The following is a 16,304-nucleotide window of genomic DNA, read 5'->3' on the forward strand; positions in this document are numbered from 1 at the left end:
AGAGCATAAGTTTAAATTCTATTTCTATACTTTACCTTATTTAATAATTAAATATTCTAGATGCCGATTCTTAATTTGAATCCTAAGTAGTACTCTTCACTTCACTACGAATAAGTATGATCCACACCCGAAAAAAAAGGTTTTTAAAAATTCAAAATACCTCCTAGATTTTATTCATGATTCTATAAATATATATAGAAAATGTCTCCCCCACAAAATTTATAATTAATTCTCATATGCTTTCTAAATTTTTCTAAAATTTCAATATACCTAAAATGCCTCTCTTCAATTTTTTTTCCTACACTTCCAAAATTTTGTATAATTTCTATATATTTTCTATTTTCAAGGATGTGTCATTATCAAAATTCAATTAAAACTAAGTTGAGGAGAAATGATAAACTTATTAATATGGATTCTGAAGTTTTTTGTTATACAATATTAGGCTTCTAAATATGAAATCCAAAGTAAAAATACAAGAAAAATTATTTAAAGTTTATGATCTATATGAAAAATAGTTGAGTTTTATCCTCTAGACTTTATTGAGCAAGAAGAAATTTATTTTTGGTCTCAATTATAGCATTTATATGTTTAATGTGACACGAAAATATCAAGATTTTACATGAAACTTGATAAAGTAGCTTAAATACTAGAATGAAAGATGACATTTTAAAAGATCAATTGGTAGTTTCTATGAAGAAAATAAATTCTAAATATTTCATTACAAAAATACTAATAGATGAGTATTATTCCACAAAATATCTTCATTAGAAATCTAAAACATATATTAAGTACTTGTGTTTTTAGAATTTTTATTTCTACGTATATGTAGTAGTAGCAGCAAATTTTATTTGAGAAATCGATTACTAAACAATGACAATACAAATTGGTCCCTTTTCTTTAAGCTTTTTTATCTATATATTTTTTTTCGAGACAATCGACATACCTTTCTTAATTGAAAAGGAGATTGAAGAGAAAGGGGTGTGAGTGTGAACAGGTAGTGGGTTTAGATGTCAAAATGAAAATTACTTATTTGTAGTCAGTTATTTTTTACGAAAATAATTATTTTTTATTAAAATGAATTTATTTTCATTACAAATAGTTATTATCATCGTAAATAATTCATTACAAATATTCATTTTTCTTATAGTGAATAGATTTTAACACAAATACACACGAGTGAGGGGGGAACTTAGGCTGCATGCTAGAAAGAATATGAAAGACTTCGTAGCTTTGAGATCTAGGGCGGGCATAAGTGGTGAGAGAAAGAACGCAGTGATCGAGCCGTCGAATGCTAGCTAGCTGTACTAACTTACTGCACATACGTACGTACGCTACGGCCTTTGGTAACTAATTAGTGTAGCGTGGGGTTCATGGGATAATTAAGAACCTATATATATATATATATATATATATATATATATATATATATATATATATATATGAGTTTTTCGTAATTTTTTAACTTAATTTTTTTTTTAAATATATTCACATATAATTAAGCATATTTGGATCCATTACTATCTTACATTATTTCAACAAAATATGGTGTTCAAATATATTCTGTTTGACTAATTCCCTATTGATCTTTAACTTTCATATATGTGTATTAGGAATTAATGTCCTAATTGCATGTCATCCTTAGCAGAAACAATATATATTAATCAACTTTGTGGAAGAGAAAATAAAAAAAAAAACATGAAGTGGATCGAAGACATCATGTCCAATTAATGGCAGATCGAACTCATGTCTAATGCTGATCATGAAATTCATCAGCTTCCTAAATTGCTCCAAACATTGATCTTCTGATCAATATATATATATAATTTGAAAAAAGTACTAAAGAAATTAAACTCGAATGTATTCCAATCGGCTTTTAAATGAAAGCTGCGTTGAAATATATATAGTTAATGAGTGAGAATTAATACAAGTAATTAATTTATGCTTCGTGTTGGCGGTCCTAATTAGAAATATTGATGATTGATTTAAAACTGTTGGTTCATACCTCACATCTTTGATATCTATATGTTTTTTTAACAAGAAGTGCTACATTAAATCTGTAGAATTGAAAAGAGAAAGAAACAATATATGGATCTTATTATTATAATAGAAATACCTTTTTTAAGGTACAAAATTTCATTAAAAAAAAAAACATATTTTTTGCAGTGTCTCGCAACATTAAATCTGTGAATTATAGACAGCCGGCAGTATTAAATACTGTAAGATTTACATATTATCACCAATTATAAAAGTGTTTATATGTAAGAATTGTAGGAAATCTCAAATTGTCGAAAATTAGTGAGAAGAAGTACTGTTCTGTTTTCCTACAATTTCTAGTTTTGTGGCTTTGGGTGCCTAAGAGAAATGGACGGCATGGTTCCGGAAAGGCCGAAGGGATCGAAAACCGTCAATCTCCACGGAAGCGTAATTAACTCGGTACTTGCGGGCAGGCAGGCAGGCACGCACACACAGATCCAGAGATGGTTGTGAAAGTCAAAGCGTCAAACTTCAAAAGCCTCTTGCTAACTATAATTGCTGTCAAGCTTAAGTGTTGGTTAAATCACTAAATTAATAAACTCACCTATTGCGGCTATGCTCTCTCTCTCTCTCTCTCTCTCTCTCTCTCTCTCTCAGGCTACCAGTTATTTCAAACTCATCCATCTATCTATAAAAACCCATCCCTCCCCATCCTTCTTGTAATAATCTAAATCTAACTCTCCCTTTCTCATATCGCTCATCTCTCTCTCACTCTCTCGTTCTCTCTCTCAAACTGTCTAATAATCCAAAAGCAATTCTTTTTCAATCAATCAGTTCCCCCATTTCAGGAAATAGAATGGATGTTAAAGGAAGAGCTCGCAGCACCACCGTTCAGAGCGAGGACGAGATGGACCTTAGGAGAGGTCCCTGGACTGTTGATGAGGACTTCACCCTCATCAATTACATTGCTAATCACGGCGAGGGTCGCTGGAATTCCCTTGCTCGTTGTGCTGGTACGTACTATATAAGTATTTTCCATCTACTTTCTTGTTTATAATATTCCCACACATGCCAATAACATGTTTTTTTATCAACTCGCTCTTCTCATGTTTCTAGCTCCATGTCTGGGATTCTGTCTCTGATATGGTTTCTTTTTTCTCCTCCTAAAATCCCGGTTTAAAATCTGGTTTTTTGCTTTCTTTTTTTCTCAAATTTAATGGACTTTACACAAAGATCCACATCATAGTTTGAACATATATATAAAGCAGATGCGCAGAAGCTAGCAGCCTTATGTGTACTCCATAAGCTTTATGGAAAAAGAGTTGAGCATGATGACAGATTCAATATTGGTTCTATGTGTACAAACGAAATGATATATGCTAGCTAGAATATTATTCTTCCCGTACATTAGATATTTATAAAGCATAAGTTTTTAGCACTCGCGCATAAAGTCACTGGTGGAAAAAAGAACAAGAAAGAATAATAATGCTATAGCTCTTTCTTTAATTTCTTTCTCTCAATATCTGTTGTCATGATCAAACTTTACCAAAATCTAATTGGTTTCTTCAAACAGGTTTGAAACGAACCGGAAAGAGCTGCAGATTAAGGTGGCTCAACTATCTTCGACCCGATGTTCGACGTGGAAACATCACCCTAGAAGAACAGCTTATGATTCTTGACCTTCATTCCCGTTGGGGAAACCGGTAAGTACATACGTCATAATTATTAACCCAACGGCCTGTTTGTTTGTTTGTCTTTTTTTTTTTTTTTTTTTTTCCTTGTTGGGTTTCTTTGATTCAACCCTAATTAATCCTTATCGAAAACTGGTTTTTTGCATCTGTAATAGATGGTCTAAAATTGCACAACACTTGCCGGGACGAACCGACAACGAGATCAAGAACTACTGGAGAACTCGTGTCCAAAAGCACGCCAAGCAGCTCAAATGCGACGTGAACAGCAAGCAATTCAAGGACACCATGCGTTATCTTTGGATGCCAAGGTTGGTGGAGCGCATTCAAGCCGCTGCAACTGCTCCCACCACCTCCACCGCGCAGGCGGTTGCCATCAACGGAACTTCTTCCATCGGCTCAGCCAACTCCAGCATCACTTCTACCAATACCAATCACCACCTAATAAACAATAATAACCTTGACATCCACGAGGGCCAGATGGTTTTGCCACCAGCAGGGTTTAATAATATTGGCCAACGTGACTTTGGGGGTACTGCACAGATTACTCCGAGTTACACGCCGGAGAATTCTAGCACGGGGGCCTCATCGTCGGACTCTTACGGGGCCCCTCAGATCATATCACCGGTATCCGACTTGACCGATTATTACAACATCCCGGTTAGTAACAACCCTAGTCAGGATTATTTCCCGGTCGGTTACCCAGACGGCCAGAGCTTAACTAGCCCATGTGGAAATTACTTCAACACCGGATTAATGGATTTGCAAGCTATGGAGCAGAGCAACCAGTGGCTGGAAGGTGCTCCGGACACGTCGGACAATTTATGGAATGTTGAGGACATGTGGTTTTTACAGCAGCAGCTCAACAACATGAACAGCCTTTGAAACGTCGCGAAAGTGAATGAATGTAATTTACGTACGTCATTTAGGGAAAAACAAAAAACAGAGATCAGATCATTCAGAAAGGCAATGGGAGAAAGGGAAGAAATTAAGAATTATGAAATTAATTAGAATAATTCTAATTTAGGATACATGTAGATTAATTTATGAAAGACGAGAACAGAGAGATCTAATTGTGAATTATTCAGTTTGTATCTTTCTGTTTTTTTTTTTTTTTTTTTAATTTTATTTTATATCTGGGGTGGGGAAATTTGTAATTTGAGCTGCTTTTTTTTTTTTTTTTTTTTTTTTTTTTGCAATCTCATTCTTTGAAATAATCGACCGTGTGTTTGTTTGCTTTTTTTCCTTTATGGGTCTTTAAATATTTCTTATTGATGGGTAATTGCACTAGAAAAGAATAGGTTTAGATAATATATATTAATTAAAGATCATGTGCATAATTGGTTCCACCACTTTACATAGAAAAAGTCCTTATTGAACTGATATTATAATAAATATACTTAAGATTAAGTCGTGTCGTATTTGAGACCTTGTCCATGGGGCCTGAATATGGGAGGAGAAGCTAAGGGGGTGGGGTTGGGGGATTAAAGTCCCCCTCCCCATGTTCTAGATTGGTGAAAGGTAATTGGCAATGATTTTGGAGTCGTGGATTTACCTGATTGGTCGACGTATAAATTGAGTTAGCCACATTTCTAACTAGTACTTTAAAAAACGATCTTATCGTGTTACATGATTCAAAGGCCGCCTAAGTACAATTCCGATAACTTGTTCTTTTGCTTGCCGACGTACGGACAAGTGTTTGGAACCCACTTATCAAGACAAAACATCACCATTTATTTAATCTTTTTTTTTAATTTGGGTAATTATGTCAATTCGTTCCGAGGTTAAAAATTACGAGTTCAAAAAAAAAAAAAAAAAAAAAAGCTCACACGTGGAATTGTGAATAAAAAGGTCGTCCAAAACGTGATAGAATAGTAGTGTAGAGAGAGAGAGAGAGAGAGAGAGACGCGGGGCGGGTGTCATGGCGGCTGGGAATCTTTTGTAGGCCGCGTGCCTTTAAGAGAAGCCACCAAAGTGGTCCCCTTGTGAATGAGGTGTTGAGGTTGTGCCACGTGTTAAGTATAAAGGTTGTTTCTTTTAATTTTTTATGATTATGGACAGAAGCACCGGCCGCCGCAACCCTTGAAACAGCTCCCAATATTAGAAGTCCGCGTTTGAACTGTACTCATATTATTTTCTTTTAAATTATTGGCCCTACCCTCCACACACTCATAAATATATATATATATATATATATATTTATGGATAAATCTTTTCGTTTTTTATTTTTATTTTTCATGAAGTATTCTACTCATGTTAATTAATACACATCACACTCTTACTAATTGATAGTAAATTGACTAATAATTTTAAAAATTTTATAAAAAATCAGCACTTGAAAATAAAATAAGAAAAATTTTATTTACAGTCTTTAAATAAAGATTGTATGTATAAACTCTTCATTAAATAGAAAAAAAATACTATTTTAATAAAGATATTATTGTAATTTTAAAAACATTTAAAGATAAAATTAATTAGACTTACAATATAATTTTTATTTTAGGATTGTATGTAGTATTACTCATAAAATAATATTAATAAACTAAATTTATAGTTTTTTAACGATTTAGTAAAAAATATTTATCTTTAGATATAAAAATAATTTCATTTCATCTTATCTTATTTTATTATTATAATTTTTTAAAATATATATGAAAAATATAATAAATAATTTGATCTTTATTAACTATAAAATAATAATATTAAAAAATAATATTTTATTTATTCCATCTAAAACCGTCTTTTCTCTCTTTTTATTTCACTGTCGAAATATAGTCGGTAAACGAGTCGGTCCTCGTAATAGAATGTACAGGCTATAGCTCCCGAGAAAAAATTAAAAAAAGAATATAATAGAATGTGTAGCTGGACTCCACAACAATGGCTCCCGAAGACTCATCTTTCCGCCACGTTTAGCTTCTTCGACAATTCAAAGAAATCTTCCAGTGGTGGGGCCCACTTTGGAAGAACTATATACAATGACTTCCCAGTCAATACGTGGGTCCTTCGTAGTCCCCGGGCTTCGAATTCTTCGAGGCAACTGGTGCTATGACTTGCGGTACCTACAATGATATGGGACCATGGGTCCTACGTGGAACTGTGCTATTGAACACCGTTATTGTCACCAGTACTCGTCACCCTCACTCCGCGATTGCTATTAGCGAAAAGGTATTTAAAAATCTTCACCAATTTAATTTCAGGTGCCTATGCCAATGCTACATGTGACTCTCGTTGTCACATTCTTTTACTTTGGAATTATTCATTTCACAGAAATTATATCTATATGTTAATGCGTTAAACATATTAATTTAATAAAATTAAAATATTTTAATTTTTTATAAAATAAATAATATATTTATACAACAAATTTTAAGTAACAAAAATTGATAAGTGTCGAGACATTACTATCATTCGAGAATATGCGTCCAGATATCTAATTTGTTATATGTTTTTTTAAATATGAATAATTTTTTTTTTTTTTTAAATTTCCAATTAGTATGAAACTTAGGCCACATGTTACAAAGGGGAAGGTAGAGTTATTTTTGGGAAAAGAACAAACATGGAAATGAGCCCACTTTGGATATACATGGATGCACTTTTGATCGTGTCTTGTCAATAAGGACCTTTAAAGCCGTTTGACATTTCATTCACACATGAATTTACTTTACATCCTCATTTATCACTTGCGTGAAGCTTTGTACCGAAAGCGAGAGCACACAATTAAATGGTTGTAGTACTACTAGTTGTTGGTCTTTGAAAGCCATCACGACCACAGACTCGAGGAGGAGGGGTTGAGTTGAACAAACATTTTGTTGGTGTTATCTTCTTTCAATTTTCTAAGTCATGTCCTTAAAATGTGTAGAACATCTTTCGTACCCGCAAAACATAAAGTGAGTGCCCATGTTCCCATTCCACTATTGGCAAGAATGATCACATGTCTTTGTGATTTTGTGCTTATCCTGTCCATACATTAATACGTACGCTTTCATTTGAGTAATCATTTTCTTTATTCTATATTTTGTCTTCTTCAATTACATTTACTATATGATACATCATTTTAGGTACTGTTTATCATTTAAGTGGCTGATAATAAAGATATATCGCTTGAAATGTATCGTATCAATATATATATTAATAGGGATGGTATAATATTGAATGAAGAGTAACATTACTCTTACTTAATTTAAACAAATAATTTTAAAAAAGATTTTGGTGCGATTGCATGTATGGTTCACGAGCACAGTAGCAAAGTCGAGGAACCACATAATTCATTATTTTTTCCAAATTATTTGGGCTATTGATATTATAGTTTAGTTAGTTCGACTCTAGTCAAGAGTTTGATGGCTTGATGACATATAACTTGGTTCTTCAAATGGAAAATATGAGTTTGAACTCCCATCCCCCTTTAAAAAAAAAATTAGTTCGACTCTACTAGGACTCATGAACATTTAGCTCGTCACCGTTTTCTGCTAAAAAAATAAAATAGCATGCACACTTTCAACAAAAATAGATCGAAAGAAAGGATCGAATATCAATTCTCATGACGCTAGGAGGACTACTGAAGTACAATGTGATTTTTTTTTATTTCATGTGGATATTTTAAAATGTATATAGATCATTATTTTAAATCTCAATCATTGTTCTCAATTTAAATGTTTAATATTTCGCGTCGACGGTTCAGTATTTATCATAATTTTTAAAACGTGTTGAATATGCTAAATCTAAAACTGATAAATGTTATCATGTGGGCAAAAACAATATATAAATAATGACATGAAAAAATCCGATCCCCATTATTTCATCTGAAAAAAGCGATTGAAATAACTAAGAAATTATAAGAGATATTGGTGTATAGCGCTTAAACTATATAATTTATCTTTCAATTTAAGATGTATATAGGTTCTCAAGTGGGTTGGTTCGGTTTGCAGAATAATATAATATTATAGGATCTTGGAATGGAATAGCTATTCCAAAATTTGGTTACACTTTATTTTATAAGAAATGGATGTTCCTTATAAAGGAATAATTAACTAAGAGGAATGGCTAGCTGATCCGGAACATGACTACAAAATTATTATAAATTCATTGAATTTTTTAGAAAAAATAAAACTATTAATTAAAACTCAAAAACAAAGTATTAAAATAGATTTTTTTTTCCTTTAAATGTATTAGAAGTCGGTCAACTAAGAAAATCAATTCAATGTGGTTTGAGCCATCTTAAAATAGCCGAGGATTGTCTGGTCGGCGACTGCTATATATATGGCCGGCCAGAGGGTGGTCGAATCACCCTCAGAAGGCTATTTTAAAGGTGGTCTAGCTACTGATCTTATGGACGTTATAAGTGGAGAATTTGCTGGACTTAGATATGTTATTAGAGATTTCACTCTAATTAATTTTAATCAGACACTTTAATATAAGAATGGATTAATGAAATAATAAGAATAAGAATATATTCTTGTGAGAATGAGAATACATATATATTATGATTCCTCAAGGAATGAAAATACCATTCTGCGAACCAAACATGACCCATGAATTTGAAGTTACTATCAGTACGTTTCTAGTTTGAAGTTACATTAATATTTATAATTTTGCATGCATGCATCTGTCAGCAGTAGCAAAATTCCAAATCCAATTGAAAAGTCGCATATATATATATATTATATATATATATGGACATTTAAACTAATTTGTGAATTAGAAACATAATAAACCATTAAAATTTAAACCAAAAAGAGATGATTGAAGTTGAGTATGGATAAACCCAACACGTACATGGATTAGGTACGTAATTAAGGCCAGCCACGATGAATCCATCGATCTTAACTTGTAAATATACCTAATTTTGGACTTTTTTCGCCTGATTACATGATTAAGATCATCATATATATTCCTACAGCGGGTATCTCGACCACTCAACCTTATATCATTTTCTTTCAAACACGCATTAACTGATGTCTCCTGCTTCCTAATATGAGAGATAGTACGATGTCTCCTGCTTCCTAATATGATTAATGATGGTTTGAAGCTGGCCAGTAAGTTAAAAACATGAAGCATGGGGCGCATGCATGCATGCCGCGTGTCTTTCTGACTCCTTTAATTAGGTTTAGACAAGGATCAATTGGAGAAATCTGACGGGTCACGAAAGCTAGCAGACGATGAAGTTATATCATGACAAATCGACGCGTCGAGAAAATCTTCATCCTGTACTCAAATATATAGTACTATAGATGTTGTGTCTGTATAACTTAACTTAATTATCCGAGCAACTCAAACTGGCCAGTTGCACCGACGGAGTTTGAAAATGCCAATTCCCGGCCATCCGACCTGATTATTCCAAATATTATTATATATGCATCATGTTTTTTAATATTAAATTTCCAAAATGAAGTTAAAAACTTTCGAGGATAAAAGGAAATAGGATACTCAAATCCAACCAAGGTGCATAAAAAAACCAGGGACAATTGAGTCAAACAATTAATGCCTCAAATGAAGTAGAATTAAAAAATAAAAATAAAAAACCTTTTACCAAGTGGAAATACGTACACAGTTATACTTTTATAGAGCGGGAGTAGTGACATATATTGAGTAATAAATTGCCACAATACCCAAAAAGGGTGAGTAAATATTTATCCAACATTGTAGTACAAAAGAATTAATTGAATATTGTAGACCTTCATGACCCATTTACTCCAAATTATTTATTATACTAGTGATCATCAAATTAACAACGTATTGAATAACGAGTTGAGATGAGATGAGTTGATATGAAAATTGAATAAAATATTATTAGAATATTATTTTTTATTATTTTAAAATTTAAAAAAGTTAAATTTTTTATTATATTTTATGTAAAAACTGTAATAATAAAATGAGATGAATTGAGAATGTTTTTCAATCCAAACTAAACCTAATTCATCCCTTGACTTGATCAACTCATGTTTAACGTACATTATAATAACACACCAAGCACGCGCGCGCGGGTCAAGCCATTAATTTTAATCTATTTCAAGTTAATGATTTAGTGGCATCTGACGAGTGTCATGACTCATGTCGTTCAGCACGGTGACTCCAAAATATATTTTGTCAATATTAGGTATTTTATTTTAATTTTATAATATTTATTTTTTGAAAAGATTATACATAATTTCACACTCCCGAACTATATATTAAAATAGTCAATTCGCATTTTGTCACATGTTGAAATTAAACTTGTAACCTGGATTAATTATGATCTAATTCATGATGTCAAGATTGTACAATATTTTAATAATTTGGGATGCAAATTGTTGAAGTCCATGCCTTGAGCAGTCAGCACTCATCTCCCAGCGCTCAACGCCCCAACCATCAGCAATTGAATGCAAATAAATGCAATCATACAGGTAGGCGATATATGATCATCTATAAATTGAGACTCCCAGCGAGAGTCTCAAATTACACCCAAGAAAAAGAGAAAAGAGAGAGAGCCCAGAGAGCTTTGAGAGAAAAGAAGAGAGTTGAGTTGAGTAGAAAGTGATCCTCCTCCTCTGTAATATTTTCTTGTGTACCACTATTTAATTAGTGAAGCTCTTTTCTGTGGATGTAAGCAGTTGCTGAACCACGTTAAATTCTTAGTGTCACTGAGTGAGTAAAGTTTACTCTTTTATTACCACTTTTATCTCTTCCGCTGTGTTGATTTTCCCAACACAAATTGATAATTTTGACATATAATTTGTTTTTATAAATTAAATAAATAAATAAAAGTGGATTTTATTTATTCTAATAAACTAAGTTATCTAAAGCCGATAGTTGTGGAAAGATCTGAATTGCCATCTATAAAGAAATTTCATTTCGGTGCGTGCTCGTAAAGGTCACGATCTCCATTGTTCATTGTGTTGGATAGCGAAGTGCACCAATAAGAATGTGGCCAACTATAACAAGCTGAGTTCTTTTATCAGATCCGGTTTGTACTGCATGGGCCTTATAATGAAGCCCATCATAACTGCTAACTATTATATATATATATATATATATATATATATATTTATATATATAACGTCATTCATATTAGCTCTCATATGTGTGAAACAAGTACCTAGCCAGGTCTGTTGGACATCCAAATGAGCCATCTCCAATGGTGTCATTGGATGAACTCATTTGTTTCTCATCTCTCCCCATGTCTCCCCGTCCAAACAGAATGACAGAATTTTGCTATTTTCTTAGGCTGCATATAGATGTTTAGCTAAATTCTTTATGAATAATAGTGAGTTGAGATGGTAGAATAAGTTTTGTGGGGCCCACTTAAGATGAGTTTAGATATGTTTGAATGTTAAAATGAGTTTAAATATATTTATAGAAAGTTGAAAAAAGTTGTTGGTCTTACGTATAAAAAGGTGTTGAATTGAAAAAGGTTGTGGGTCCCACATGTGAAGAGGTTCTGAGTTGATATGAGTTTAGTGATTTGAGAAATGAGTATTTAAATGTTAGACTCAGTTTAAAATTAGATTGAACTGAATTGATCTCAGTAAAATTTAACAACCAAACAAGACCTTAAGCTTAATTTGAACTACTATAAAAGTTTGGGGAACCGAGCGGCTTTCAGCCCACGAGATGGGCTATCGTAAAGTTGAAATTAAGATGGTCCCAACTCCCAATATCAATGGGTATGAACCCTTCTCACAACCCAATCTAGCATGCTACGTGGGCTTAGTCAGTAGTCACAACCCAATCTAGCCTGCTAGTTAGTATAGTTCTCTTCATCGTCTTTGCGCCCTAGCAAACCCTTTTTTTCACTCAATCAACCAAAAAGCCTAACTCGGTTTTCGACAGGCCGCCCTAATACAATTATATCACATATATATTTCAAAGAATTTTCTTTACTCATTAGATTGGACGTGTGAGAACTTCTCAGCCTAGAGAATTAGAATATTTCAAAATTATAGTTGATAACATTAATTTTATATCTTGGTATTTATTTTTATTATGTTCGATCATCTGTACAAGTCTCTTCTATACAAGTTTTGAACAGTTTTTTTTTTTTTTTTTGTAAAAAAAGTAATTCCTACCATTAGAAAATATTTACAAAAAATCATTTTTTTTAATAAAAGATATATAGAAATATTGTACATCACTTCTACTTAACATTACTCTTTTGCTATATTAAGGGAATGTTTGGACATATGGAGTATCTCAGAATTTTGTATATAGTAGTGAAATTGTTTGAATGAAAATGTTTCATTGAGTTGTGAGAAAAGAGAGAAAAAAGTTGAATAAGAATATTATAACGTTACAAAATTTAATTTGTCTTAAAATTTGTAAAATTTATATGGAAAATGGAGCCGCTTCATCCTTACCTCTAGATCGTACTGTCTGATGTGGTATATCCACGTGTTTAGGTGTTTAAAAAAGAAAAAAATTAAGAATAATTTTATATACAATCGTGAAGTGCGTAAATGTCGTGTAATCACGTTGAAAAAGAGGGGACTCCACTATTAATTTTTTCTTTTCATGTGAATTTCATATTCTATTCACTTTTTTAAATCGATTATGCAACAGTTACACAGTTCATGAGTGTAGATTTCTTTTCTAAAAAAATTAAAGGCACAACATAGGTGACAAACCCAATCTCTCCCTCTGTACCTCCCTCACCCCTTCTTGAAATCCATCCCTCTCTCCCCCAACAAACCTTCCCTCAGTACGTCTCTCTCCCCTTCCCCAAATCCCTCTCTCTCCTCGACAGACCCTTCCCTTTGTAGCTTCCTATCCGCCTTCCCTAAATCGACACATCCTCTCTCTCTCTCTCTCTCTCTCTCTCCCAACAAAACATAGCTTCCATTTCCCTTCTCCAAAACATTCATAAATTAATGTTCTGGCTGGCCATAAATCAAGCCACTTCAAGCACTGGGTTTCATCAATAAAGGCCTTCTTGCCTCTCTCAGCCATATCCAAGGTCTCCTTGTTGCATAGCAAAACAAGACCAATACACCATAGTTTTTCTCCTATTGTCTTCCAGTATTCCTGGACATATGCCGATTCCATTTCCTCACAACTTTTAACAAATACTCCATATGCTCCTCCTTCAGCTTCCTAAATACCACTCATATCTTGTCGGTTCGAGCCGTGATTGAAGGATTGAGGAGGTAGTTGAGCTCTCATGAATCCAATATGATCTGGCAATTCGAGTACTGTAAAAAGCTCTGAATTGGAAAGTACTCTTTTGAAGACCTTAGACTTGTGTAAATTGTGAGAACACACAAGATTGAAGTAATTTGTACCATCGAATCAGATTCTTGGAATGCCAAACCTAAGTGATGAAGGACACGAGTTAGAGTAATAGTGGCAAGGCAATAAAGACAATAAAGGCAACGCGTCAGACTTTCTCTCCGCACCATGATTGCTGCACTTCCACCATTTACATGCTGCTTTTTTGCAAAATTTCCATAGACAGTAACTTAATTTATTTCCTTCATAGTTTGTCGTTAATTTTCCTTTTAAAGCAATATCTTTACATTCTTGGATTGATATATATTGATCTCCATTGTAAGAGAGAATGTGTTGATGATTTTTAATAATAAAAAGTGTGTGTTGTTTGCCCCTTTGTTTATCTCTGGAAAACACAGACCGTCCTCTATTTTATTTTATCTAGCTTCCGCTATGTCAATTGGAATCAGACCAGGTTGCGCTGGCCTAATGGTGAGAGATGAGATTGAGGGCAATCACTCCGGTGATAAGGAACACGGAGTCTCAGCCCTTTAGGTAGCTGTACGTTCACAAAGCCAACAAAACCAACAACGTTTCAAAGGTATTGAGCGCATGTTGCAGGAGATACAACGGACCATTGCAAATGTCCAAGTTGACGGTAACAGGAATCGCAATGATGGAGGTCGAGACCGAATGGGTGGTGGTTATAGTTTCATACCTTGACAAAGGCAACAAGTGGTTGATGACTCTTCCAATGATGATGAAGTTGAAACCCCTGTCCGGAGAGACCGAGGTAATAAGAGAGCCCCTGATAATATGAATAACTACCGAGTAAAAATCGACCTACCATGTTTCAATCGCCATCTCCATGTAGAAAACTTTCTTCATTGGCCGTTAGAAGTAGATAATTTCTTTGACTGCATGCAGATTCCTAATGCTCAACAAGTGAAGTTAGTGGCATATAAGTTAAGAGGGGGTACATCAGCTTTGTGAGATCCATAAAATCTTGTGTTTATAATTTATTTTATAAGTGTGTTATTTTATTTATTTTTGTTATGTTAATTTATCTTGGTGTGTTTTAATTCCCTAATATTTATTTAGTTAGGTTATTTGTTATTTTATTTTATTTTATTTGTGTTATTATTTTATTATTAATTATTGGTTGGGCTTGTATATAGTTTATTTTATTGGGTTGTGCTTGTGTGTGGGTGTGTGTTTCTTTGTGGGCCGTGGGTGTGTGAGTCTGGTGAACCTAACTAACCCAGCCCGTGTGTGTGCGCGTTAAGCCCGTAGCCCAGCACAGCAACCCAACCCGTTCATCTTGAGCCCAGCCCGTGTAGCCTCTCAACCCAGCCCCTCATTTTACTCAAACGGCGCCGTTTTGGTCAAAGGAAGCAAGGGCTTCATCTCTTCCACTTTGGCGCTGCACGATTTCATCCTCTTCCTTCATCTTTCTTCTTTTTCCTTCTATTTTCTTCTTCTCTCCCGCAGCTGCTGTGAGCCACCTCCACCTTTCTAAGGCAGCTCCGTGTCGCTCGGTTGCGGCCCTTAGTCATGCTTTTCAGCCGCAAGCCGCCACCTCCTCCTCCCATACTTCAGCTCCGTGTCGTTTGGCATGATCTCCGAAAGCTTGCTGGCAAGCCGTCGCTCCACGCGGCCATCACTTTCCACCTCGAGCTTCCTTGCTTGCCTCCGTGTCCTTCGGCTATGCCATACCTCATCTGCTGTCGACCCAACACTTCACCACGCAACCTGCACTGCCATGCTTTTCCTCCATAGCTTGCACTTCAGTTTCCTCTTCTGTGTGTTGTCCCCGTGTGTTTCAAACCGCCACACTTGGCCTATATATAGACCACGGCTTCTGCAAATTAAGTCTTCTGAGTTCTTCAACTTCTCTCTCTCATTTAAGCCTTTTTCCTCTCTTGTGTTTTTTGTTTTGTGTTGTGAATTTTGGTGGATAAATCCGAAAGCTTGAGGAGTTGTGCCGTGCTCTATTTGTTCTTAAAATTGTGAAAAATTCAATCGGTTTGTTTTGGTAATTGTTGGGAATTGCTGTGTGTTGAGTTTCTCAAGTTTTATTTCGTAGATCGATTTCTTTTGAGAGAGAACCCACTAGAAAAGCCACTGTTTGATTCTTGAAAATTCACTGTTGCCGCTGTTGAGCCGTCACCTTGAGCAACACTTCCTTTCGCTTGATCTTTCAGAGTTATTTCCCAATTTTGTATGTAATTTTCCAGTTTTATAATTATATTGTTGTAATTGTCAATTGTAAACTGTTGGTTTGTTGGAAATGTATTATATTTGTTGAAGTGTTGGCTTTAAACAGTGTTGTTGTTGGAAATGGGCCTTTGGCCGTTCGAGTGTTGGGATTTTAAACGTAGATGGGCCTTGAGCCGAATTGGAGTTTGGGATTATGCGTGTATTTGTAAAATTGTATAATTGTAAATAGAGGATTATTTTATTGTA

General features: G+C 34.1%; 1 protein-coding gene across 1 annotated transcript; it reads left to right on the forward strand.

Annotated features, from left to right (window-relative positions):
• The first annotated feature begins 2,630 nt into the window (after positions 1-2,630).
• Positions 2,631-4,583, forward strand: LOC121238149 (transcription factor MYB108). The gene is made up of 3 exons (XM_041134991.1): positions 2,631-2,987; positions 3,548-3,677; positions 3,821-4,583. The coding sequence occupies exons 1-3, from the start codon at positions 2,831-2,833 to the stop codon at positions 4,545-4,547; spliced, it is 1,014 nt and encodes a 337-aa protein (XP_040990925.1). The 5' UTR covers positions 2,631-2,830; the 3' UTR covers positions 4,548-4,583.
• The last annotated feature ends 11,721 nt before the right edge of the window (positions 4,584-16,304 follow it).

The sequence above is a fragment of the Juglans microcarpa x Juglans regia genome, chromosome 1D (assembly GCF_004785595.1).
Source record: "Juglans microcarpa x Juglans regia isolate MS1-56 chromosome 1D, Jm3101_v1.0, whole genome shotgun sequence".
NCBI classification, from domain to species: domain Eukaryota; kingdom Viridiplantae; phylum Streptophyta; class Magnoliopsida; order Fagales; family Juglandaceae; genus Juglans; species Juglans microcarpa x Juglans regia.